This window comes from Furipterus horrens, unplaced genomic scaffold (assembly GCF_987537825.1).
Source record: "Furipterus horrens unplaced genomic scaffold, mFurHor1.1.pri manual_scaffold_8, whole genome shotgun sequence".
In the NCBI taxonomy this organism is placed as follows: domain Eukaryota; kingdom Metazoa; phylum Chordata; class Mammalia; order Chiroptera; family Furipteridae; genus Furipterus; species Furipterus horrens.
The window spans coordinates 53,136,144-53,162,618 of NW_028327178.1; the positions used below are offsets into that span (position 1 = coordinate 53,136,144).

Below are 26,475 nucleotides of genomic sequence, written 5' to 3' on the forward strand. Positions count from 1 at the left end.
TTGACTGCCCTCAGCAAAGAACTGGGCACACTATCAGTGTTGTACCTACTCCAGGAAGAGCTGGCCATTGTAACTGAACAGAGAAGACAGGAAAGATCTGCACAGGCACTGTAAGTTCTTCCCATTCCTCCACCTCTGAGAGTTTTGTTCTCATGTATTACAGTGTTGTCCAATCTTAGAAAACATTCAGAATGAGGGCTCTCAGAATGAGTACGAGTCTTTAGGTGACAAGACAACTTTGTCATTAGAAATATTTATATACCTTAGACAACAATCTTTTTTATCCCTCAGCATATGTGTGTGCATGTGTATATCATAAACATTTAAAAGGTGAACTAAATTAGATGATGGTGCTTCTAAGATATTCTTGCTGGAAGGTCAATGAGTAATGTTGCCCAGGAAGTATTGTAATCTTGAAATTTGGAGAATTCCTTTTCAACTAGCCCTTAATAAGTAAATAACTCTCTCCCCCTCCCCCCCAAAAAGGACCCTACAAAGAGAACACATTAACAAAGAATTTGCTGGCAGGATCAAGCAAGTAGGCAGAAGCAATTTCCAGAGAACAGCAAATTTCACATTGTATGGCAGCTTTATGGGGAAGGAGCTCCTTGGACACACAGAATGACAACAGCAAAACAGGAATCTAGATTAGCCAAAATGTGCCTAAGTCTCACTATCATAGTCTCACCAATTCATTAATAGGAGGAGAGAGCTTTAATATCAGTACCTCACAATGTCATTTTCCTAGTTTGAGAGCTCTGTCCTCAAAATATTTTTCAATATAAGGTTTTGTGGAATTTGTTAAGTGGATTTCTAACCCAAGTAACTTTACAATACATGTTTATTTTTTCATTCCAGAATGGAGATTCCCTTTCAATAAATAATTTTTTCATCCTCTAATTAAATGAGTTAGTATGGTGAGTGCTTATAACAGTGCCTGACACATAGGAAATGTGACAAAAAGCCTAGCTACTTCTAATATTACTGAAATCCTCTGTTTAATCACTTCTCCAGATATTTGATTCTGGTCTAGATTAATTAGGCACTGCTTTACTATTTTAGTCAATATTCCAGGGTAAATCTACTTAATCAATACTTTCTTCAGGATGCTACCTTCTTGTTCCAGTATCTCATTTCATAATAACAGCATGACTTATGTATATCATATAACCATCATGGAAAGATATTCCAACATATTTGTTAGGTCATGTGTATCAACAATGGTATTCTCACACAAGTAAACTTTAAAACTCCTCATTTTTAATGAGTGACCTTCAGACACTTTGTTTTAAACTAAAGACTGCGGGCTTTGTCTTATTTTATATAAAATTAATACTACTTATTTCATCACCAGGTTTTTTCCCCATCAAGCTTGACTCCAAATGCTATACAAGTCAGACCCACCTTAAGGACAATGGTTTGCCAAAATTGAGTCTATTCAAGGCATATTCTTTAGGCAATTGCAAAGTAACTTGAGATCAGCACAGAGAAATGACAGTACTCATGAAATAGGTATATGGTTTCGCAAGAAAATCCTTTGAAAGAGTTACCATTTAATGAGATACATAAACACATGTTTGGGCAGCTACTCCAGGGAAGAACAATGTTTTTTGCCTCCTTTTTTATGCTTCACAAATTCAAACATAGCGTTTCCTGGAAATTAGTCTTCCAATTACTATTTGTTGAAAGAATGAACTAATCACATTTAATATGATCTATTTTCTAAGTAACTTACACATATGTCATCAATTTACACCAATGTACTTTAAAACATTATCTCTCCAGACTGTGTGCCCAGACCCTGGTAATTTATCAGCCAACAAGTATTTATTAAGTTACTAGAGTTGCCTCTTCTCTTGCAAATCTCCAGAGGACTGTCCTACCCAGGGCATGAGTCAGAACAACACAACAGCTAAAAGCATGACCACCCACACAGAACTTGTGTGTCCTAGGGCTTGTTTTCAACCCATCTAGACTCACTATTCATCTTTAACATGAAGGTTTTTTATAGTAGTTTTTAATAATACTAGAAGCTTTCTCAAAAGGTTGTTTTGAAAACTAAATAAAATTGATGCATGTAAATAACAGTTTGTACTTTGTAGAGAGTGCTATTTGCTCTCTAGTAATGGATTACTTAGCCTAAATATTACTTAACAAGAGACCTTGGAAATCTTACAATTCTTAGCTGATCTTTATAGAGCACCAGGAAAAGTCCTGAGATAAAGATCATCTACGGTGATACACATGAGATTGAGATTTCTAAATCTAGTTCACTCTGATGTGCAAAGTAATTATGTTGTACTTTAAAATAATAATAATATTATAATTAGCCAAAATATATTGAGCACTTACTGTTTCTTACCTCCATATCTTATGTTTTATTACTTATATTCCTTTCCATCTAATCAAAATACAAACTCTTTCACCACATTGATCAATGTACTGTATTCAACACATCATCAGGTATAAGGAATCTACTATGTTTATGGTTAAGAGTTTAATACCTCATCAATTTGAAATATTTGGGCCACTTGAAGTTAATTATAGATTAGTTAGTAAATTTTATAGAGTACAATCTCAATTGAATGTACTCTTTTAAGTGAACAGCAAAAGATACTATTTCTCCAGTATTACAGGTATCCCCTGCTTTCAAAAGTAGCTTTACATCACTTGACTTTTACAAAGACCTACATTAGTACTTGTTTCATTAACTGAAGAAATCTGAAGAGGATTTTGCTTTTCAAAAACAGGTGAAAAGCAAAAATAGCTTTCAGTGTTTGTTTGCAGAGTGTACCCTGAGCAGGGAAAGTGGCCCTATCAAGCTCCTTCCCTAAGAACCACACTCAGCATCTCAGCATCAAGCTGTAACACCTGTGAACTGTGTATGAGCATCTGTGTTTTATCTTCAATTATTTTGTGCATCCATTAGTAAGATGTGTCCTAAGGCAATTGCTTCTTCGCTTTATACCATTTTCAGCTTATAAAAGTATTCATAGGAGTGCAGGAGAACCCATACATGCTTAAATAATACACTTATTATCGTGAGTAAAAGCATAAAACATTCAATTTATTCAATTATTCATGATCCTCTGACCTTGATCAAATTGAAAAAAGCAAACTCCCATGGCCTATCATAACCTAAGCTTCTGTATGTATATTTACAATATATCCATATTCTGATATTTGCTCTTATAGAGACTGAGGTAAGCACAAGATTATAGCTGTGTTCATAAATACTTCTATAACACCTGACTATAAATAAACCCATTTCATAAATACTTACTGAATGCCTTCAATACACCAGGCACTGTTCTGGGTCCTGGAAACACCGAAGTAAACAAAACAGCAAAATCCTTGCTATGTTGAAGTTTACACAGTAGAAGTGGAAGAGATACAGGAAATAAGTGTATTAACATGGGACAATGGCTAAATTTCAGGTGAGGGTCCAAGGCTGAGGGACCACACCTTAGTGGCAAACAGTCCCTCATTCTCCAGTAAATACTATGGCAAAGAAAATTTGTTTTCAATCCATGAAAGACATGAAAGAGAATATTGGAAAAGCTGAAAGAGTTGGATATTGTAGAGAGAATTCCAAGCCTAGTGAGAAAGGCTTCAGTGAGATCATCCTGTGAGCTCAGGGTACATACTACACCGAAATATGACTTTTGCTTGAGAAATCCAAAGGTGAAGTTCTTGCTGAAAGAAGTAATTGCACACTGACCAATGGCAGATTGAAGGTGCCTGTTGCCTATGTCATGAGTATGTGTGCTCGTGTGTGTGTGTGTGTGTGTGTGTGAGAGAGAGAGAGAGAGAGAGAGAGAGAGAGAGAGAGAGAGAGAGAGAGAGAGAGAGAAGAGAGAGACAGACACAAAGAGAAGAGAGAAAGAGAGAGAATAACCTTCCAGGAGCCAAGTTAAAGTCACTTTTCCCAAGAAAAGCACTGGGAAAGGGAAAGGTGGTCTGCACTGGACCAAGGAGATTGAAGGCAGTCATAGCCAGTAGGTGAAGAGTACTCCACCTGTCTGAGACCTATGGTGAGTGCACACTATTAAGATTCAGCCCAGCTCAGGACAGAAGCAGGGAAGACAGGGAAGGACAGAGGCATATGGAGCATTCCAAAAAGGACCCCAGGGCCCACATTCCTTTTCCAGGCTTTCAGCGAGCACACATTGGCAGAGGGAAGAAGCTTTAGTTTTAAATAACATTCTATACTTTTAAGTTTTACACTGGTCTGGGGATATTATCTGATATTGTTACAGAAACAGGGGGGTCCGAAAACAAACCCCGAGTTTGTGGCTGGGAGATAGGGAAAAGGAAGCAGCTTTCTGGATGCCTTTGCATGCCTGGGGCTAGTGGCTGGAAACTGTTGCACAAAGATCTGCTTTGAAACTTCCAAGGCTCAGGAAGATGGGAGGGGTCTTGGACTGTGGGATGGTATGGAAGGAGCCTACAGAGCCTGCGTAGGTTTCTGTGAATGGTCAGAACTGTTTGCAACATTCACTGTGTCAGAGGACGCAGTCAGGGATATATAAGCAGCTGCGGACATTTTAGCTCACGGGATCCCTCCATGTGGCTTGGAGGAGGGGGCTCTCCAGGCTGCTTTAAGAAGAGGCTCTCGCCATGCAGTTTTGAGAAGGAGAGGAGATTCACACAGTTTTGCAGGAAGAATGCAGTTTACAAGGAGGCTGAGAATCCAGGCAGTTCTGCATTGAGAGCTGGAGGGCACCACAGCACAGAAAGGACCTCCCCAATCAGAATTGAGTGATTGGCAGCTACTGGTAAAGCTGAACTTTGCCTAGGAAGTAGGGAAACGGTGTTTCTGACTTTCCTACGACTGGCCAGGTCTGAGAAGGGGAGGCAGAACTATGTAAAAATAAGCAATTCTTTTTCTTTTCACTAAACTCTGGTATTGAGAGTTATAATTCTGGGGGCGGGCAAGCAGGCCCCTAACTAAACAGCTTGTGGGTTCTGTTTCCATCGGAGCAGCCCAGGGGTTCTGTTACAATATGGTAATCATCTTGGACTGACTGGGGTACTAAAGTGACCTTAGACATTTTTTTAAATCTAAGAGCTGAGGATTTCTACGAGACAACTTAGAATTTCACCCAGCGGTTGTGTGTGGTGGGGGTTGGTCCCACAAATGAGGTATGCAGGAACAATCACAGGGGATAAATTAGACAGCTGCAAGCCTGGAGCCCCCAAGTCCAACTCTTGCTATGGATAATTTCAGGTAGGCACAGAACATAAAAAATAAGGTGGGAATAGGGATAAGACAGCTTTAGTTAAGGAGGTTGGCTCTAAGGAGATGACACTTGAAAGAAATCTGAATTCAGGGGAGAGGCCACCCATTTGAAATCTGGAAAGAGCATTCAATATCCAGGGGACTGCAGAGGTTCACATATGCTAATTTAAAACTATGTTAATTCTACAGTTAATAACTACTGTGTAATAATTTTATATTTTGTTTAAAATTCATATCTGCTCATGTGATCCCACAATATCTAGTAATCCTAGGGAATCTGGGTCCCCCATCTGTAAAGGAGGAAAACTTGATTAAAAGAAGTGACATTTGGGTCAGGTAGTTTCAGGTGAGGACTCGCAGCCACACTGGCCTTGGCAACCATCCTTGGAAGGGTTTCATACCCTCACACAGGTATGTTGAGCCTCTTTCTAGATCTCTGTCTCACCTCCCATGATCCACTCCTAGCCTTCCATCAATATGTGTTTCCCAATGTGACCAGATGACTGAGGCAGTGGTCCTGGGTGTAAGAACAAGTCTAGGTCTGGTTCCCCAGAAACAGACACTGAGGCAGATTCAGGTAGATTCATATGACACGTGGTTTTATGGGCAGTACTCTTGGCCATAATACCTATCACAGCATGAAGGCAGTAGGAGTTCATGGAGGGAGAGATTAAACTGTGATGTTCTGACAGTGGGGGCCTCAGCTGATGGGGTGCTCTGGAGCTAGCATAACCCTGCAGAGCTTCCAGACTGGAGGCCTTTGCACGCATCTTGAATAATCTCTTGTTCCTGTGTGTATGCATGTGCATCTGTGTACTCAGAGCTTCCTTTAGCCACCACCAATTCCTAGGGAGGGATTCTGCTGTGAGCAGTCACAGACAATGCCTCCCAACAGCTGGAGAATGGTGCCTCAATTGTGAAAGGGGATTCTGAATTTATACCTCAGCACCCACTGCACATAGCATTTTAGGAAAAAATCTGAAATGAGAGAAAAACCTCCAGATGAAGTCTGTCTGAATGAAACAGTTGAAAAAATCACACCCTTGAGTAACTAGGTATATTTTGTCTCATGAAGACTAAAGGGAAAGATGATCACCTCAACCACCTACCTCCTGACATTTGAAAGTGATGAGCAGTTTATTGACAATTAGCATGGAATTGTCTCATTTGGTTTACATAACTAATAGCTGACTACCAGTCAATGCCTGTCTGCACAGATCTATTTCCTGACTTTCTCCTATGTCTAACAACTTGTGGATGGCCCTTGTTTCTGAGTTCTGCTCATAATACCTCTTGTTCCTCCTCAAGCTTCCTGCTTTTCTATTTAAGTCACCTCCACATCCTTTTTGACTTCTAAGCTCTTCTCTAATCTTTAATGACCAATTCCCACTATCACATTTTCTCCTTTTAAAATATGTAGGGTGGTTCTTGATTTCTGGTTGGTCCCTGGTTGAGACCATCCTACTGAGATAATTACTACACATTTGAAGATCTGAATTAGAAAAATGAGTTTAAAATCCTAGATTTATGAAAGACTTACAAAGTCATTTAGTTAAATCCCCTATCTTTTGATTAATCCTTTCATAATATTATTATAAAGTAATCTAGAATCTGTCAAGTCTTCCATTGTAACTTAGGGCTGGAAACAATGGCTTAGATTTCCTAGGAGGTAGATTTCATGTCTAATCAAGAAAGAGCTGTGTCAAACTTCCCCGAGAGATAAGTTCTTCGTCCACTGGTAGTATCTAAGAAGAGACTACATGACCAGCCAACTTGGACTTTGTAGAAGTGACTCCACTGATGATTGCTGGAATATGGATAATAATTCCTGAAAGCTCCTCCAACTCTCAGCTTGAGAAATTCAGATGATGTCCATAAATAAGTATAAGGAACCCCCAAGCAATTCAAAAATTCTTTTAAATGTGATATCACTTCCAGCCTTACAGCAAGTCTGTGTCTAATCCCATACATGGGAAAGCCTCAGTCACACTCAGATGACCTGTGTTCTGCTGACAGCCCTGAGATCACAGAGAGTGGACATCCCTGTCCAAAACAACCACAGCAGAGAAAATGGGTTTTCACACTTAGGCCACCTCAAGAACTACACCAAAGATCCACTCTCTCAGTTCTGACACTGAATTCTCCACTTACTGGGCCCCTCTGTGGATATACTTTCAAGAAAAATAACCACACATGAAAAAAAATCCCATAGATCAAACGGAAAGCAGAGGGTCATGGAGTAACTTTCATATATATGCATCACACATCCAGTTCAGGGAAGTCTCCATTGGGTCACTGTCCTGGGGAAATGCACAAAAGCCTAAGCAGCATGTAGTGGGGAGCAATTCAAATTTGTTTGCTGTTTCAAGGCAGAGACTGACTTTGAGTAGGTGGCACAAAGCTTACTAATAGTTCTTTCAGTTTGGGGATGTGCTTTCTTATCAATTCATGAGAAATGTGTGTGGACTTGGACTGAAGAGTCTTCATGTATTTGAACCTGCATCTCTGTGAGAAGTCATACTGTAGTCACTCCTCCAGATTGGTCACTGTGTATGTCCACTCCATGTAGGCTTTAATGGTGGTCTTGACCACACACTGCCAGAAATGCCTATGTGGGATAATTCAAAACACAGTCTTAGAAACACCAGCTTTTGTTTCCTACATGTTCAGAAAAAAATGGGTGGGACATTCTTTCCTAGAGTCTCTCTGCATTTCCATAAACAAGCAAACAAATAAATGAGGCTATGTTGAATATTAGGCATGCTTCTTGACATTAAAATTCAAGAAAGAGGAAAAGAAATAATTACAGCAATGCTTCCAGATAGTAACTGAAAAGATGCCTGGGTTTTCCTTTCAAGCCCCATTCTTACTTCCTCTTCTTTTAGGAGTAGCACCAGCAGACATTTGTGTATTTACTATGTTTTGCTTATGCACTGGCCTCATAACATTTTGTTAATTCACGAAATTTCTTTACACAGAGAAGAATTGCCTTTTTCATTTTATTTTACATTTCAACTATGAGCTCCCAAACAGTGTCAGTCCCAGATGAACTTGGGCATAAAGGATGGGATGGACCACTGTCATGCACTTCTACAGAGACTGAGGCAACCTGCCCAAGGGTAGGGCTAGTTATCTGAGAAGAAGGCAAAGCAGGCATTGTCACATAACAATAAAGGGGGATATCCCAGTTACCTGATTCCAGATAAAAAAAATAAGGGGCACCTTGGTATAAAAATAATAGATAATTTATTTTAATATACACGAGTACTTGTTTTTAAATCACTTTATTTTGAATGTGTCTGAAACCTTTCTTTGAAACGTGAGTTCTAAGCCACAAATTAGGAGTTGACTATGTTTAATCTTGGTTCTGAGGTCAGAAGCTATTCTGTTTAAATATCTTTGTTTATATGAACTCTAGGAAAGAGGCTAAGATGATTGGGAGCAACATAAACAACGCATTTTTGGTTTGAAAGATGATTTTTATAAACTCACATTTCTCTAACCTTTCTTAACTTTAGGTATTAAGGATTTAAGTGACCTGAAAGAGCTATTATTTAGATTCTTCCTGAGGAAGAAAAATCAACATAGCATCCGCAGTCATAACTATTAGATGAATAATCACAATATACACTGTAAATGTAATAGTTAAGGGAAGAAATGGAAAAGGTCATTATTTGCTGCTCTGGACAGCCAAGTCCTTACTTCTTTTCCTGAAGAGGCATCACTATGAACTGGCAGCCTTTACCAATGGCCTTTCCCTTATCACACCATAGTTGAGCCAAACAGCTTCCTTTTCCTGTCACGTAAATATACAGTCATCACACTCACCTAAGGCATTTGGCATAGCCCTTATTTCTTATAATGGCATTGTTTAGAAAAACAATTTATAAAACAAACTTAGTGTGGTTTAATTTTAATACTTGAAGAATATCTTCAAATATAAACTTTTACAAACAAAACCATGCTTCCTAATCGGAGCCTAAAGAATATGGTCAATCTTATTTTCTATAACTTCAGATTATTGAAGAACAATGGGAAAGGTATCTAAGGTTTTGTAGTAATAATTAAGGAAGATGGTGGAGGAGTGAGGGGAGGCTGTGCTTGCTTGCTCCTGAAACCTGTCTGTAGTTTAGGCTAATTGTTGATAGAATATCTTAGTTAACATCTGGATACTGGCAGGAGCTGAGCCTTGGCGTTGCTGGATCAGAGAAGACCATCTGGGAAGTGAACTGTCTGGTGAGAATAGCAGAGGAGAAAGGGACAAGATGGGATTTCTGGCTGGCATGCCTCCTCGAGGTGCAGCTGGCAGTGCACAAAGATTTTTTAGTGACTCTAGGTTTCCCCTGAGAGGAGTCAGGAGGAGAGCGAGGCTCTGCCTGCTGGCAGAGCCAGGAGTGGGCCAGATGGCATCTGGCTCTGAGAGGCAAGGAACAGCGTACTTCTGTGTCTGTGTGTGAATGTATTCTTCCCTTTTATTTTTCTCTTTTGATTGTTTTTTGCAGACAGGGGAGGAGAGGCTGGAGTGGGGAGAAATTCTTGAGAAACTTAGGTATAGAAACGCACTTGCCAATTCCCCAACCCTCCCCGAGTCGCTCGAACCCACATGCAAAAGTGTCCCGGTCTGCCCACCCAGGCACGCAACCAACCCTCCTGCCTGCGCTCCCAGGTGCCCCCAGCCCTCACCAACAGGCACAAAACAAACCTGCCTGCCAAAGCACCTGCACAGGAGCACAACCAGTCTGCCCACTGTGGACCCTGTGCAGGTGCACCTTGGACCCGCCCACCCCAGTGCACAACCGGTCAACTCACCCCTGGCCTGTGTGAGGGAGTGCACTACCCCTAGCAGAGGCCAAAGGAGGGTGAAGTGAACTAGAGGCATTTTGTAAAAAATTTTGGGCTCTGGCTCTGGAGAAATAGCTAGGAAAGCAGCAGACTAGATCCCAGTACAGAATCATCCCCAGTGCTACAGGAGAAATTACTTTAGCAGACTACTCCCCTCCAAGTGGTGTCAGCTGGAGGCAGCAGCTCAACAACTGTATACAAGAAGGCACACCACAAAGGCAGAAAATAAAAGCAGATTAATCTAAGAAGCAGAAACAAATAAGACCAACCACCCAAAATGGGGAGGCGAAATAACACCACACACACACACAAAAAAAAGCCCCACCAAAAGGAAAGGAGGAATTACCAGAAGGAGGGGTAGATGAAATAGAGGCAAGCAACCTATCAGACATGGAATTCAAAACAATAGTACTGAGGAAGCTCAATGAACTCAACAAACTGAAAGAAAATTACAACTAATACCAAGTGAATTATAAAGAACTCCAGGGAAACTACAAAGAGCTCAAGAGAAGATACGAGGAATATACTGAGAACCACAGCAGCATAAAAAGGGACATAGAAACTATCAATAAGAACCAGGAAGAAATGAATAATACAATTTCTGAACTGAAGAACACAGTAGAATCAATCAAAATCAGGCTAAATAAAGCAGAGGATTGGATCAATGAGTTAGAGTATAATGTAGAAAAAAATTCCCAGAAAGTGCAACAGAATGAAAAAAGACTAAAAAAGAATGAAGAGGGTTTATGAGAACCGCAGGACAACATGAAGTGAAACAATATACATATCATAGGGATATAAGAAGGAGAAGAGGCGCATGGGATAAAAAACCTGATTGAAAAAGTAATGACAGAAAACTTTCCTGACTTCATGAGAGAAAAAGTCATGTAAGTCCAGGAAGCACAGAGGGTCCCAATGAAGATAAAACCAAACAGGCGCATTCCAAGGCACATCATAATTAAAATGGCAACATTCCAAGACAAAGAGAGAATCCTAAAAGCAGCAAGAGAGAAACAACTAATAACATACAAGGGAGCTCCAATAAGGCTATCATCAGATTTCTCAGCAGAAACACTACAATCCAGAAGGGAATGGCAAAAAATATTTTAAGCAATGAAAAACAAAAGCCTACAACCAAACTATGCTACCCAGAAAGGCTATCTTTCAAAATGGAAGGTGAAATAAGGAGTTTCTCAGATAAAGGAAGACTGAAAAAATACATCTCCACCAAACCAGCATTGCAAGAAATGCTAAAGGGAATGCTTGAAGAAAAAGAAGTAAAAGAGAGATGGAGAGGAACACAGGTACAAAAGGAAGTGAATAAATACCTGTCAATAATAACCTTAAATGTAAATGGATTAAATCCTCCAATCAAAAGATATAAGGTAGCAGAATGGATATGAAAACATGACCCACATATATGCTGTCTACAAGAAACACACCTCAAAACAAAAGATTTACACAGACTGAAAGTGAAGAGATAGAAAAAAAGTATTCCAAGCAAATGGACATGAAAAAAAAAAAAAAAAAAAAAAAAAAAAAAACCTGGGGTAGCAATTCTTATATCAGACAAAACAGATTTCACAGCAAAGGCCATAAAGAGAAAGAGGATATTTCATAATACTTAAGAGAGTAATCTATTGAGAAAATATAACCCTGGTATACATATGTGCTCAACATAGGAGCACCCAAATATATAAGATAATCTTGGAAGACTACAAGAAGGATATCAACAGCAACACACTCACAGTAGGGAACTTTAATACCCCATTGCCAACAATGGGCATATCTTCAAAGTAAAGTAACACCAAGCAGATTGAGGCATTGAACAACACTCTAGATCAAATGTACCTAGTTGATATATGTAGAACTTTTAACCCCAAAGAAGCAAAATGTACATTTTTTTCAAGTGCATATGGAACATTTTCAAAGACAGACCGCATGGTAGGACATAAAACAAGCCTCAGCAAATTCAAGAAAATTGAAATTATTTCAAGCATCTTCTCAGATCACAATGGCCTGAAACTGAAAACCAACCTCAAGGAAAAAATCTCTAAAACATTCAAATCCATGTAGAATAAATAACATGCTATTAAATAATGAATGGGTTAACAATGACTTTAAGGAGGAAATCAAAAACTTTCTGGAATCAAATAATAATAAACACACAACAGCCCAAAACCTATGAGACACAGCAAAAGCAGTCCTGAAAGGAAAGTTCACAGCAATACAGGCATATGTAAAAAAGATAGAAGAATCTCAAATAAAAAAATCTAATCCTACTGGTACAAGAACTAGAACAACAACAAAAAACAAAGCTGAGAGCAAGAAGAAGTAGGAAAATCATTAAGATCAGAGCAGAATTAAATGACATAGAGAATAAATAAACAATTCAAAAAATCAACAAAAGTAGAAGCTGGTTCTTTGAAAATACACACAAAATTGACAAGCCTTTAGCCAGGCTCATCAAGAAAATAAGAGAGAGAATCAAATAAACAAAATCAGAAATGAAAGAGGAGAAATCACAGTGGATATCACAGAAATGCAAAGGATTATAAGATATTAAAAACAACTGCATGGCAAGGAACTTGACAACCTAGATAAAATGGACAAATTTCTAGAAACATATAATCTTCCAAAACTGAATCCAGAAGAAGCAGAAAGCCTGAACAGACCAACAACAAAGAGTGAAATTGAAGCAGTAATCAAGAAAACTCCTGGCACACAAAAGCCCTGGACCAGCTGGCTTCACAGGTGAATTTTACAAAACATTTAGGGAAAAACTAATGCCTACCCTTCTCAAGCTATTCTAAGAAGAGGGAAGATTCCCAAACTATTTTTATGAAGCCAGATTTACCCTAATCCCAAAACCAGTTCAAGACACAACAAAGAAAGAACTATAGGCCAATATCACTGATGAAAATGGATGCTAAAATCCTCAACACAATATTGACAAACTGGATCCAGCAACACATTAAAAATATCATACACAACCATCAAGTGGGATTCATCCCACGGATGCAAGGATGGTTTAATATTTGCAAATCAATAAATGTAATACACCGCATAAAAAAATGAAAGACAAAAATCACAAGATCATAGCAATAGATGTTAAAAAAGCATATGATAAAGTACAACACCCATTTATGATGAAAACACTTATCAAAATGGGAATAGAGGGAGCATACCTCAACATAATAAAGCCCATATATGAGAAATCTGAAGCCAACATTATACTCAATGGATAAAAACTGAAAGCATTCCCCTTGAGACAGGAACAAGACAAGGATGTCTACTCTCTCCACTCTTATTCAACATAGTGTCGGAAGTCCTAGCCATAGCAATCACACAAGAAAAAGAAATAAAAGGCATCCAAATTGGAAAAGAAGAAGTAAAACTGTCATTATTTGCAGGTGACATGATAGTGTACATAGAAAACACTATAGACTCCACTAAAAAACTACCGACCTAATAAGTAAATTTGGAAAAATAGCACGTTACAAAGTCAATATTTAGAAACCTAAGGCATTTCAGTAGAACAACATTAAAATATCAGGGATAGAAACTGGAAAAAAACTCCCATTCACTATAGAAACAAGAAAAATAAAGTACCTAGGAATAAACTTAACCAAAGAGCTAAAAGAACTGTACTTGGAAAACTACATAAAACTGAAGAAAGAAATTAAGGAAGATACAAATAAATGGAAGCATATACCATGTTTATGGATGGGAAGAATCAACATCATTAAAATGTCCATACTACCCAAGCAGTTTATAGATTCAATGCAATCCCCACTAAAATACCAGTGATATATGTTGTGGATTTAGAACAAATACTTCAAAAATTGATATGGAACCAAATAAGACCCTGAATAACCACAGCAATCTTGAGACAGAAGAACACAGTAGGGGAAATCACAATACCTGACATCAAACTATACTACAAAGCCACTGTAATCAAAACAGCCTGGTACTGGCATAAGAACAGACATATAGGTCAATGGAACAGAATAGAGAGCCCAGAAATAAACCCTGGTCTATATGGTCAACTAATATTTGACAAAGAGGGAAGGAATATAAAATGGAGTGAGAAGAGCCTCTTCAACAAATGGTGCTGGGAGAACTGGACAGGCACGTGCAAAAAAATGAAACTAGACCACCAATTTACACCACACACCAGAATAAACTCAAGATGGATCAAAGACTTAAATGTAAGACATGACACCATAAAAGTCTTAGAGGAAAACATAGAAAGGAAAATTTCAGATATCCCACATAGCAATATTTTCACCAATACATCTCCTAAGGCAAGGGAAATAAAGGATAGAATAAACAAATGGGACTACTAAAGTGTTTTTGCTCAGCAAAAGAAAACATCAGCAAGATGAATAGGGAACCAACCATATGGGAAACATATTTGCCAAAGATACCTCAGACAAGGGTTTGATCTCTGAAGTGTATAAAGAACTTACATGTCTCAACACCAAGAAGACAGACAACCCAATTAAAAAATGGACAAAGGACCTGAACAAACACTTCTCCAAGGAGGTTATACAGGGGGTCCATAGGCATATGAAATAATGCTCAACATCACTAGCCATCAGAGAGATGCAAATAAAAAGCACAATGAGATACCACTTTACACCTGTCAGAATGGCCATCATCAACAAATCAACAAACAAGTGCTGGCAAGGATGTGGAGAAAAGGGAAGCCTAGTGCAGTGTTGGTGGGAATGCAGACTGGTGCAGCCACTATGGAAAACAGTATGGAATTTCCTCAAAAAACTAAAAATGGAACTGCCTTTTGAACCAGCAATTCCACTGCTAGGATCATACCCTAGAATCCTGAAACCCCAATTCAAAAGAACTTCTGCCCACCTACATTCATAGTAGTACTATTTATAATAGCCAAGTGCTTGAAACAGCTTAAGTGCCGATCTGTAGATCAGTGGATTAAAAAACTATGGTACATTTACACAATGGAATACTATGCAGCAGAGAGAACGAAGTAACTCCTGCCATTTGTAACAACATGGATGGAACTAGAGAGAATTATGCTCAGTGAAATAAGCTAGGCAATGAAAGAAAAATGCTATATAATATCACCTAATACAGGAGGCAATGAAAGAAAAATGCTATATAATATCACCTAATACAGGAGACCAATGAACAACACAAACAAATGAACAAAGTTGAACCAGAGACGTGTAAACAAGGAACAGAGTAACTGTTATCATGGCAGCAGTGGGGTGGAGGGGGTAGGGAGAGAAGGGGCATATGTAGGGGAAGGCTTTAGAAAAGGAACTAGTATAAATAGCCCATGGACATTAAAAATGGGGTGGGGATTGACTGGGTGAATGGGTGGACTGGGTCAGGGGGAAGCAATGGGGGAAACAGTGGGTCAACTGTAATAGAAAATAAAAATAAAAATTTAAAAAATAAAATAAAATAAGAAAAATTAAAAAATAGTTTTGTAGTAATATGCTTGAAAAACTATCCCTCAGAATATTTAATCACTCTCAGTACTTGATAAGAGGCACATGTAAGACATCTCAATTGATGTACGAAAAAATCTTGACTAGGACTCAGTTTCCTACCCAGTCCTGCTATATGGCTTAGAAATGTAAGATTGCCACTTTTCTACTTGCCACCACATTCTCCCCAGCAACCCACTATGCAAATCATGTGCCAATCTTATCACACCATCTGCCTTATATATCAACAATACATTGAGTTCATCTTAACTAGCCAAAACATTCCATATGTATTGCAAACTTACTAATCTAGGGCTAATTTGGAATTTTCATAGGAATATTAGCTATGTAAATGACATTTATCACTGACATGTTCCACACCACTCTGCTTGAAGTAGCTGTTCACATATTTGACACCCGGTCCCCACTGGACCAGCTTGCTGCACAGACAGCATCTATCCCATCAGATAAAGGCAAGCCCAGGAAGCTCATTAAATGCATTCAGATTGTGGCAGAGAATGGTAACTGTCTCTTACCTTGCATTGTCACTCTTGTTGGCTCTGAGAACAGAGGGATGAGTAAGAGGTAGATGAGATAGATGAAGGAGAGTCCATTGTACCGGAATGCACATGCTGTGGGTGAAAAGAGAGAAAAGAAGGAAAATACATTAATATGGTAGGCTAACAGGATACATGCAACTGCGTGGTGATACCATCAAGTGTCACTGGATCAAGCTAAGTATATATGTCAGTTAGTTAGTAAAAATTGAGCATTTCTTTTGTGTCCATCACTATGTTGAGAGTGATGAAAAATGAAGAATTAAAATGCATGGTCCCTGCTTTTAAAATCTAACCATAAGGCAACACCAATATATCTGAATGAAGGCAGGTCATAAGTAAGTCATAAGTTAAGTAGGCAAATTAAAATTACTACAGGAATGTAGAGGGCAATGGGCTTAATAAGCATTTGAGGTGTCAGGTAAGGCTGTCAATGAAAGAGATGATACTGAAGATAAAGAAAAGAGAAGAAAAATATTCGTTTGTAAGTAGATAAGTAGGTATTGAGGAGAGAAGATGGTGGCCAGGTAGGTGTAAGCTGAGTCCACTTACTCTTGTCTCCAGCTCAGATACTTAGCTGATATTCTGAAAAATAAACTAGTCATTCAATGGAATCTCAGCTGGTATGAAAGTTTGGAAGCCAAGGAGTATAGATGTTTCACAGTGGGAGGTAAGGAGACTTTGTGGATTAAAGGGGAATTACCCCAGGTGTGGTGCCTGCAGCTCCCTCCCTTCCCAGGGCAGAGAACCCCCAGATCGCAGCAGGGAGTGACTTGGTTACACAAAGTTGAGGAGTTCAAGGCTACAGACACACACAGTGAGAAGCACATTCATAGTTGTAGAGGTAAAGGCCAATCAGGAAAGTGCCAAAGAGAGAGAGAGAGAGGGATTCTATCTGCACCTGGGTTGGGCAGAGACACGCCATGGCCAGCCATGACTCTGAGACTTTTGGCTTTTTGGAGAGGTGGTGTGTGGGAACGACTCAGTGCTGCAGTGGGAGTGCCCAGAGAGACTTTTTTAAAGGGAAGCTGAGGCATGCTGGGCAGGGACCCCATTCACAGCTGCCCTGCCAGCAAGGGGAAAGGAAGATGGGTTGGAGATGAGTACCTGAGATTATTTACAGCCAGACAGAGCTTCCCTCCCCGGGAACCTCCAGGAAAGGAAGAATGCACCAAATCCCCACCTCCTGCAGGACTTTAGCAGGAGAGGCTCAAGAACCCCACTGCAAGGTGCATATCCACAAGGAAACACAGAAAGAGAAATGCCCAAAGGGCCCATTTTGAACTTCTCTGAGAGAGACAAAATACACTGGTTCCTAAGGCCCTATTTCATTGAGGCCAGTAAAGCAGGGAGAGCAGAAATCAGAGCAGTAAGGGGGAATCAGGGCCCTTCCCAGCCTTGGCTCCCACACAGAGCTGCCATCAGCACCAAGCAGGAAAGAGCTGATCCTCTCACACAGATTGGCCACTCCCTTTAAATAGACAGCTAATTCAGCAAAAACTACACATTATTGGAAATAAGATGGGACAGACCAAGATGGGTGGTGCAGGGACAGGGGAAACACACCCACAACATTCCCAGAAGACTGAACAGTGACTCCCAGGGGAGACCCAGGGGCTTCACCCTCCTGATTGCAATGGAAGCCCCCTCTAGAGGCAGGTGAAGGTGATACAGGCAGTGCTGCCAGATATTGGAGGACACACCCCCGGATCTTGAACTGATAAAAAAACAGAGACCGATCCAGAAAGAGAAGGCAAACACCAAACTCTGCTGAGATTAATTCTGTCTCACTCCTCATCAGAATTAGCAATTTTTCCTTTAGCATAGCTTTTTAGACTTCTTTTGCATCAACTGTATTCCAATTAATTCACTATTCTTTGTCTTTTATTTCTTAGTCTTCTTATTAGATTTGTATATATTTATTTTATTTTTATTTTAAATTCCTTGTCTTACTTTATTTTGCCTTCTTCCTGCCCTTTCTTATTTTCATTGTAAATCTTATCCCCCCCACTACACCTTGTTTCTATTCCTTACTTATACTATTTCTCCTCCCTCTATCCTCTCAAACTAATTCTTCTTTCCTTTAGTCAGCTCTCATTCTTTTTTCCATTCTTATAATACTTTTATTTTCTTTCCAATTTTATAAGTTGTTGCTTGTTTGGTGTGGATATTATGGTTGTTGCTGTTCTTCAACTGTATTCCTATTTGTTCACTATTTTTTAATTTCAAACTTCATAGGTTACTCTCTCCCCGTTTTATTCCATTTTGCCTTCCTTCTGTCCATGCTTATTTGAGTTTGGAATTTTATTTTTATCCCTTTCTTAGACTGGATTCTATTTCTTACTCTCATTATTTATCCTCCCGCTAGCCTCTCAAAATAATTTTCCTTACTGTAGACATCTCATATTCCCTTCTCTCTTTTGTATAATATTTGTATTTTCTTTCCACTTTTATTCATCTTTCCTCAGCTACCATTGTTATTGACCTGTTGTGGTTTTTTGGAAATTTTGTTCCCTTTGGTTCACTACTTTTTAATTTTATTTCAAGCCTCATATTATACTCTTCCATTTTCTTATTCAATTTTGCCATTGCCGTTTCCTGTTTTACTTACATTTAAAACTTTATTTTCTCCTTTTCTTCACCTTGTTTCTATTTCCTACTTTTATTATTTTCCCTCCATCTTCCACTCAAAATCATTTTTCTCTCCTTTAGTCATCTCATATTCCCTTTTTCCTATCTTATAGTATTCTTAATCTCTCTCCACCTTTATTAATCTTTGCTCAATTGCTGTTGATATTGTTGTGTGGTAGGGGGTTTATTCTTGCTGGGTTTATTCTTGGTTTTCTGGGTTATATTGCTTGGTTAACCAGTACCTGTACAACACCATACAAGATATAGTAGGGTTGTGACTCCCAGTAAGCCATCCAGAGGGGAGAACCCAACAATGGATGAGCCATCAATAATCAAAGTCTGAGTACAATAAGAGAGCACACAGAAACTGAATAAAGGGCAACCAAATGGGACTACATTAAACTAAATACCTTCTGCACAGCTAAAGAAAACCATCATCAAAATGAAAAGGGAATCGACCATATGGGAGAATATATTTGCCAATGTTACATCAGCAAAAGGTTTGACCTCCAAAAAATATAAAGAACTAATATAACTCAATACCAGGAAGACAAACAATCTAACTAAAAAATGGGCAAAGGACCTGAACAGACAGTTCTCCGTGGAGCATATACAGCGAGCCCATAGACATATGAAAAGATGCTCAACATCACTAGCCATCAGAGAGATGCAAATTAAGACCACAATGAGATATCAGCTCACACCTCTCAGAATGGCTATCATTAATAAATCAATAAACAAGTGCTGGGGGGAATGTGGAAAAAAGGGAACCCTCTTGCAGTGTCGGTTGGAGTGCAGACTGGTACAGCCACTGTGGAAAACAGTATGAAATTTCCTCAAAAAACTAAAAATGGAACTGCCTTTCGACTCAGCAATTCCTTTATTTGGATTATACCCTAAGAATCCTGAAACACCAATTCAAAAGAACTTATGCACCAATGTGTTCATAGCTGCATTATTTATAACAGCCAAGTGCTGGAAGCAGCCTAAGTGCCTACCAGTTAATGAGTGGACCAAAAAACAGAGGTACCTTTACACAATGGAATACTACACAGTATAAAGAAAAAAGGAACTCCTACCTTTTGCAACAGCATGAATGGAACTAGAGAATATTATACTAAGTGAAATAAGCCAAGTGGGGAAATGAAATTATCATATGATCTCACCTATAAGAGTAATCTGAGGAAAAAATAAATGATCAGACAAAACAGAACCACAGGCATGGAAATATGGAACAGACTGACAGTGACCAGAGGAGAGTGGGGAGGGTGATAATGATGTAAAGAAGGGGAAGGGACTAGACAAATAACATGCATGAATGACCCACAGGCATGGACAACAGTGTGGGAATTGACTGTGGGAGTGGGGGTGGGATGGGTATGGGTGGAGCAAGGTAAAGGGGGAAAAATTGGGACAACTGTTATAGAATAACAATTAAAATGATAAAAAAAGAAAAAAGAAAATAATTTGCTAAATACTCCATGGCAGGGCTTTGTACAAATTATCTTACTTTATCCTCATTTTATAAGTAAGGACACTCAGGCTCAGAAAGACTCAGTCACTTACCTGAACTCTCCCAGCTATGATGTGACTGAGTCAGAATTAAGTTCAGGTATACCAAGCATATGCCCATTGTTTGTATCACTCATCTTAAAATAGCACAGAAGTTCAGGTGATGCCTTATCTTTCCAAGTCCCATTTCCTCATCTGTGAAATGGATATAATAATTGTTTGCAACTCCTAGACTTATTATGAAGAATAAATGTAATGTGTTTAAACACTTGGCTTAGAGTCTTATACACAAAAAGCCCGAAAAAACATGAGCAATTGTTGTATACATCCTCATTATTAGATTGGAAGAACAAAATGTGCAGAATTCTAAGTGAAAAGAAAATAAGCACATTATAAATTATAAACAATTTAAAAAAATAAAAATTTGGGGCAAAATATTTTTGGATGAGAAATAATAAATATAAATTTGTAGAATGAGAAGATCAGATTAACAGATGTAACAGGATGGAGAGATGTTGAAACAAAAATTAGTAGGGGAGAAAATGGAGGGCAGGGAAATATGGAGTTGAGATGTTAGAAAATAATCACTGATAATTTGGATGAGGAGAAAACATTTCAGAAAGATTAATCTGGCTATTGACTGTGCATGACCTAGATTGGTAGGAAGAAAAACTTAAACACTGTGATAACAACACTGGGGTATAATTGAGGACTTGAGGCTGTGTAGTAATTTTTTAAAAAGCAGCCAATGAAATTAAAAAGCATTTTGTAAAATAGAAATGGAGAGGTATGAAGACAAATTACACAATGGTGACACCAAGGTTTTACAACCCAGGTAATAATAAGGATTAATGCCAGGGAGAAGAATAAGACATTTAAGCAGAAAGTGAAAAGTTTACCATAGGACACGTTCATGGAATCAAATCATGGAACTTAGATCTGATGGATATATTCACTAGGAGTGTGGATAGCATTTCTGCATACTGACTCAAGAAGAAAATGGAGAGAAGTCTTGAGCAGAGGTGTTACTTGTAAATGACAAGAAGGGATGAATTCTCTAAAGGCAAGGGCAATAAGGAAAACCACAAAGATGGAGGTATCTTCCATGGCTACTGCTCACATACAGGGAGAGTCAAGAAAGGAAAACTGGCATGCGCTAAGTAGAAAAGCAGTAGAACATTTCAGACAGATATGAGAAAAATAAAAAACGTCCATTTTCACAAAAGGAAATGTTTTATTGAAAGAAGTTCACCATAGAGAGGCAAATTTGTCACCTGATTGTCAGTAAGGATATCCTTGCAGGACTTTGAAGAAAGCTCAGTCCAGAGGAAAGGTGGAGTTGACTTATGGAAGAGCAAGAGAAGTACTGTCATAACCATAAAAAAGGAAACAAGGGGGACCAAGAGTGTCAAGGCCTGGGATGCTCCTGCTCACAGAGTGCAGAGGGTCTTGACCATAGGACAGTCCCGTGCAGAATGCACATCAGGATTAAGAAATGCGATACCCATTCTGGAGGATCAGATCAAGAAGTGTAAATCCTGAGCAGAACCAGGACAACATGAGTTTGGTACATGCAAGCCCAGGCCCCCTACTTCTGAAGGTTTGCTCTAGAAGCTGGCAGCAGAAGAGGCCAAAGAAGGGAAAGTGAGGGATGGTGGGGTAGGGGAGGAAGAAATCAACAAAAAGAGCTATTTCATTCCAAAGTGGTCATGCACATATGCATAGCTTTTTATAGCATTATTGACATCCTCAGCCTCCTTAATGAGAGATCCAAAGCAGGGAGAAACATTCATACTGTTGACTGGACTGACAGGAAAATACATAAGCAAGACAATATAAAAGAATAAGAATGTATTTTGAATTGTCTTTCTAGCTTTTTCCCCCTTCTGCTTCTTATATCTCATCCAGCGTTGAAGTCCCCTAAAAACAATGCAAAGACATTTGGTTGTTCATTCAGTCAATAAATATTTATTGAGCACATTATATGTGCCAGGACCGACAAAGACCCCTTTCTTCCTCTGGGAGCTTACATTTGTTAGGGAGAAGTATGATGAACAATAAACACAGTAAAAGGTCAATTACGGGCATATTGGAAGATAAGTGCTATGTGAATAAGAAGTCAGCAGGAAAAGGGGGAGCAAATGTACAAGGGATGAGGAAGGCCAGGGGCAGCATTCGTTAGGAACACTGAAAGTAGACCTCAACAAGAAGCTGCAATTTGAGCCACAAGGTGAGGTAGGTGAGAGAGCTGACCAAGCCACCTCGTGGGAGAATATGTCACGCAGAGTCAGAGGCTTGAGCCAAGGCCCTAGAGCAGAAGCAAAGCTGGCCTGTCTGACCTGCCCAAGACAGCCTGTCGGGACCCAATGTGCAGCTGAGTCCTGGATTGGGCCAGATCATGTGGGCCTTGCCAGGGATCAGAGAATGGTGGTTTTTACTCTCAGATGTCTGTTAAGTGATGGTTCTTACCCTCAGTTCAAGGTAGAAGACCTGCCTATGCTTGCAGCCTCATTTCCACCAATGCACACCCTGTGCTCTGTGTTGCTGCATGGCTCAACATCCAGCATCTTCCATCGGCTTGGCTGTTTCCTGCCTTTAGATGTGGCAGTCACAGTTCCCTCCCTCCAATTAGAACATCTTCCTGTCCTTCCTCCATCAGGCATATTCCCACACAACTAACGTTTCTTCTTAGGGGAAGTTGTCCATGTCCGTGACCTCCCCCAAACAAGTGCATTTCCCTCCTTCAGCATCACATGCACCTGTTTATATCTGTGTTCATGTCTGTTACATCCAGTGCCCAGGAGGTGCTTATGCTCATGAAAGGAATGAACAGCGAATAAATAAAGGAAATGAAACGAGAAAGATGTGAGGGCATCTAACAATGAAATTAGAGTATTCAGGTGTACAGCATTCTTGGTAGCATAGAAGCATCACAATTGACATTGCCCAAAATAAATATTTAATCAAGGAATGTTTCTTTGTTTTTAGCCTTAAGTGTTTTTTAATATTGATTTGTATTGTGCAGAAAAATTACCCAATTCTGTGTATTTCTGGGTGAAGGGAAAAGTAGAACTTACTTGTATAATTGCATCACTTGAAATAGCATTCATAGTGCACTTATCTGCCGTGGATTTATATCACCAATGACTTACACCAATGTGCTTGTTACGTGTCAAGCCTTGATATGTGCACTTCACATATATTAACTCATACTAGTACTATCCTCCTCTTACAGGCACTATTTTATTCTGTTTTTACACATGAAAAAGCAGGCATGAGGAGAAAGCACAGCTAAGGAATGGGCTGAGATTTGAGCCTGGGATTCTGTAATAGTTCCTGAGTCTATGCCATCTTCTGAAAGCTTTGAGGCCTCACCACTACTGACATCCTTTCCTGTCTACCCTCTCCCCAGTTAACTGCCAAGGGCTCAATGAGCCAATGCCTTCATCCACAGGTCGACCAACACTCTATATGTGTTTTGCTCTTTTGGTTTTATATTCCTGTTCTGTAAAGTTTTATATTATATGTGATAGAAATGTGTATACTGAGGAAATTGTTGATTATTAACTTTGAAGGAGAAAGAAAGGAGTATACTCTTGGTTTCTCACATCATAACCTTTAGTTACCATTATATAGCAAAGTCCAGAAGCTTAAAAAAGGGCCTCTAAATTGCCCCCAGTAATCATCTCCTCCTGATTGCGATGCTGGTGAGTAATTCTGGCTCTTGAGTGTGGGCTTGAGCTAGTGACTCACTGCTAGTGAGCAGACAAAGTATCAGGATACCACCTGGTAGCTTCTGTCTTGCCACCACCTCTACTTCTCCTCTTGCTCACTCTGAGAGAACACAGCTGCCGGGCTGTAAGTTGTCCAGTGGAGAGGCTCATGTGACAAGAAACAGGTCTCCAGCCAGTACCCATCCCAGGCCAGCCAACAGCCACATGAGTTAGCTTGGAAGCAGGTCCTTCGTAGTCTGTTCCCTAACCCAGAACTTGACTACATACAGCTTGTGATAAAACATGAACCACTCCTGACTCCCAGAAACTCTGAAACAATGTTTGTTGCTTTGAGCTTCAAAATGTTTAGATAATGCAGCAATAAATGATGAATACAAAGTTAAAAAAAAAACTTAAGCCCCCTCTAAAAACCCAACTTCGTTTATTTTTGTCTGAAATTATCCTATTTGATGACAGTGACCAAATTGCTGAATTCTCTGCTTTATTATATGTGTGAAGTTGATACCCAGGAATTACCCAAGCATGTGGGGTCTTTGAGTGCTATATCTAAGTGAGTTAATGTCTTGTAGGGCAAAATATGCTTTTGAACTTGTTGATAATGCACATTCAAGCAAAAAAGCCTTAGAAGGCAAATAGCACTGTTCCTTTATCAGTGTGATGTTGCCTTTGCTCAGGACACAGAGACATTTCTGCATATTCATTATTCTTCATAATGAGCTATCATATTCTGGAGGCATAATATTCCCTGATACACTACACTTCTCATGGCGAGTCAAATCACCAGGACCTCTGTACTCTGCCTCAAGAATTTTACTGTTGACAGTAAAATTTTTTAAAATGCAGATCAAGGTATTCAAAGAGAAAAAAAAAGATTATTTTCTTTACCTACATGTGCACTATAGTTTCCACTATTCCTATCTGGGTTAGCCATCCAAAATTACATGGAAATTTCCCTTAAAGGATGACAACAGCTTACAGTAATTTCCCAAACAAAAGACTGCCAGGCCTAGAGAGCTCACAATTACAAACTGAGATAGCAAGTCATCACTGAAGTACTTGATAAACTTTAATGCTGCCATTTGAATTGTAAATAACTGGGCTCATCTAATTAATGAATTTCATTCTCTAAAGGTGAAAAGGTGGCATGTAATTTTGGAGAAACTCTCCTAGTAGGAAGAATAGTAAATTTGACTTTGACAGTTTAAAGTTTGTCAATATACAAAGGGGAAAAGTCTTTTGCAAATATAAAATTGTTAAGATAGCCACATAACATTTAAAAAAAATACTTATGTTGTGATACCTATATAATGATTTCCTTATTACTACAATATGGTCATGGAGAGGTTTATGCACCCTGTAATTATCCTTCCACAATAGTTGAAGGTAATAATTTTAAATCATGTTATTAAAGGCAAATGCTCTCAGAGCAGAATTTTTAACAAGATGTGACCTCCTACTTCCTTCATACAGTTTAGCAAGACCAAACAACATCTCACTATTAATGGCCTGGTGTACAGTGTCTTAGATGTTTAGAACCTCCATTTCAACAGAGTACATTCTAAATTATCTTTATTGCCTCAGGGAGCTTTATTTATTTTAACAGTTGCCAGAGCAGTAGATACACATCATTCAGAATAAGCAACTTCAAAATCAAGTAAGAAAATAGTTCTGTCACTTCAGTGATTCTAGAAAATTTTTGTTTATACTTTTCATATTTTTCTTTCTGTGCTCTGAACCAATCAATTGCTCTTAAAAGAATGTCGACTCAAAATTCTTTATTTTATGTAAAAAAAAAAAAAAACCAACAATACAAACAGCTGCAAAGTATTTACAATGAAACAGGAAGAAAATGAAACAATTGTAGATTATTTTTCTTAAGGAAGCAAAATTATACAAGAAATAAGAGGCAGGAAAAAGGCTATTATGTCACCTGATTCATTGTCTATTTGTGAAGCATTCTTTCTCCCACTAATAGATGTCTGTGTTTTATATCTGGTTAAATTTATAAATGTCTCAACTGGCGATGCTTTAGTACAGCTGACAGTCAAGACAAGAATGTTCTTTTCCGTTTTCCATTATCTCTGACTTCCACATCCACTGGAGGCCCTGTCCCTGGTGCTTTCAAAAATCATTTCTTCAAGAATGCTATGCCAGGAAGTCTCTCCCACTACTGTTCAGAAGCATAAGATATATGCTTACCTACTTAATCTTAGATAGCACCTTCATTATGTTTTTCATACATACCATAAGAATGATCATATATTTGTGATCAAAAGGCTAATAGAAATACTGTTTAAATAAAAAATAGTATACTTTCATGTTTAGAGATAGTACCTATATTTTGACATTATATTTTTATACAAAGATGTATGAAAGCTGACTTTGTTCTAGGAAGTTTGTATGCACAAGAGTGAATCCATCAGACATGTATTTCTCACACTTCAAGAAATGACAACATTATATTGCACATTAATTTCATTAAA

General features: G+C 38.8%; 1 protein-coding gene across 6 annotated transcripts in view; it reads right to left on the reverse strand.

The window, feature by feature from the left end:
• PIEZO2 (piezo type mechanosensitive ion channel component 2) overlaps positions 1-26,475 on the reverse strand; it is a 641,878-nt gene that overhangs the window by 499,258 nt on the left and 116,145 nt on the right. For all 6 annotated transcript variants that reach the window (XM_090285823.1, XM_090285821.1, XM_090285819.1 and 3 more), the window contains exon 2: positions 16,095-16,190. In XM_090285823.1, the coding sequence (XP_090141949.1) occupies positions 16,095-16,190 (96 nt within the window). The remainder of the gene's footprint in view (positions 1-16,094; positions 16,191-26,475) is intronic.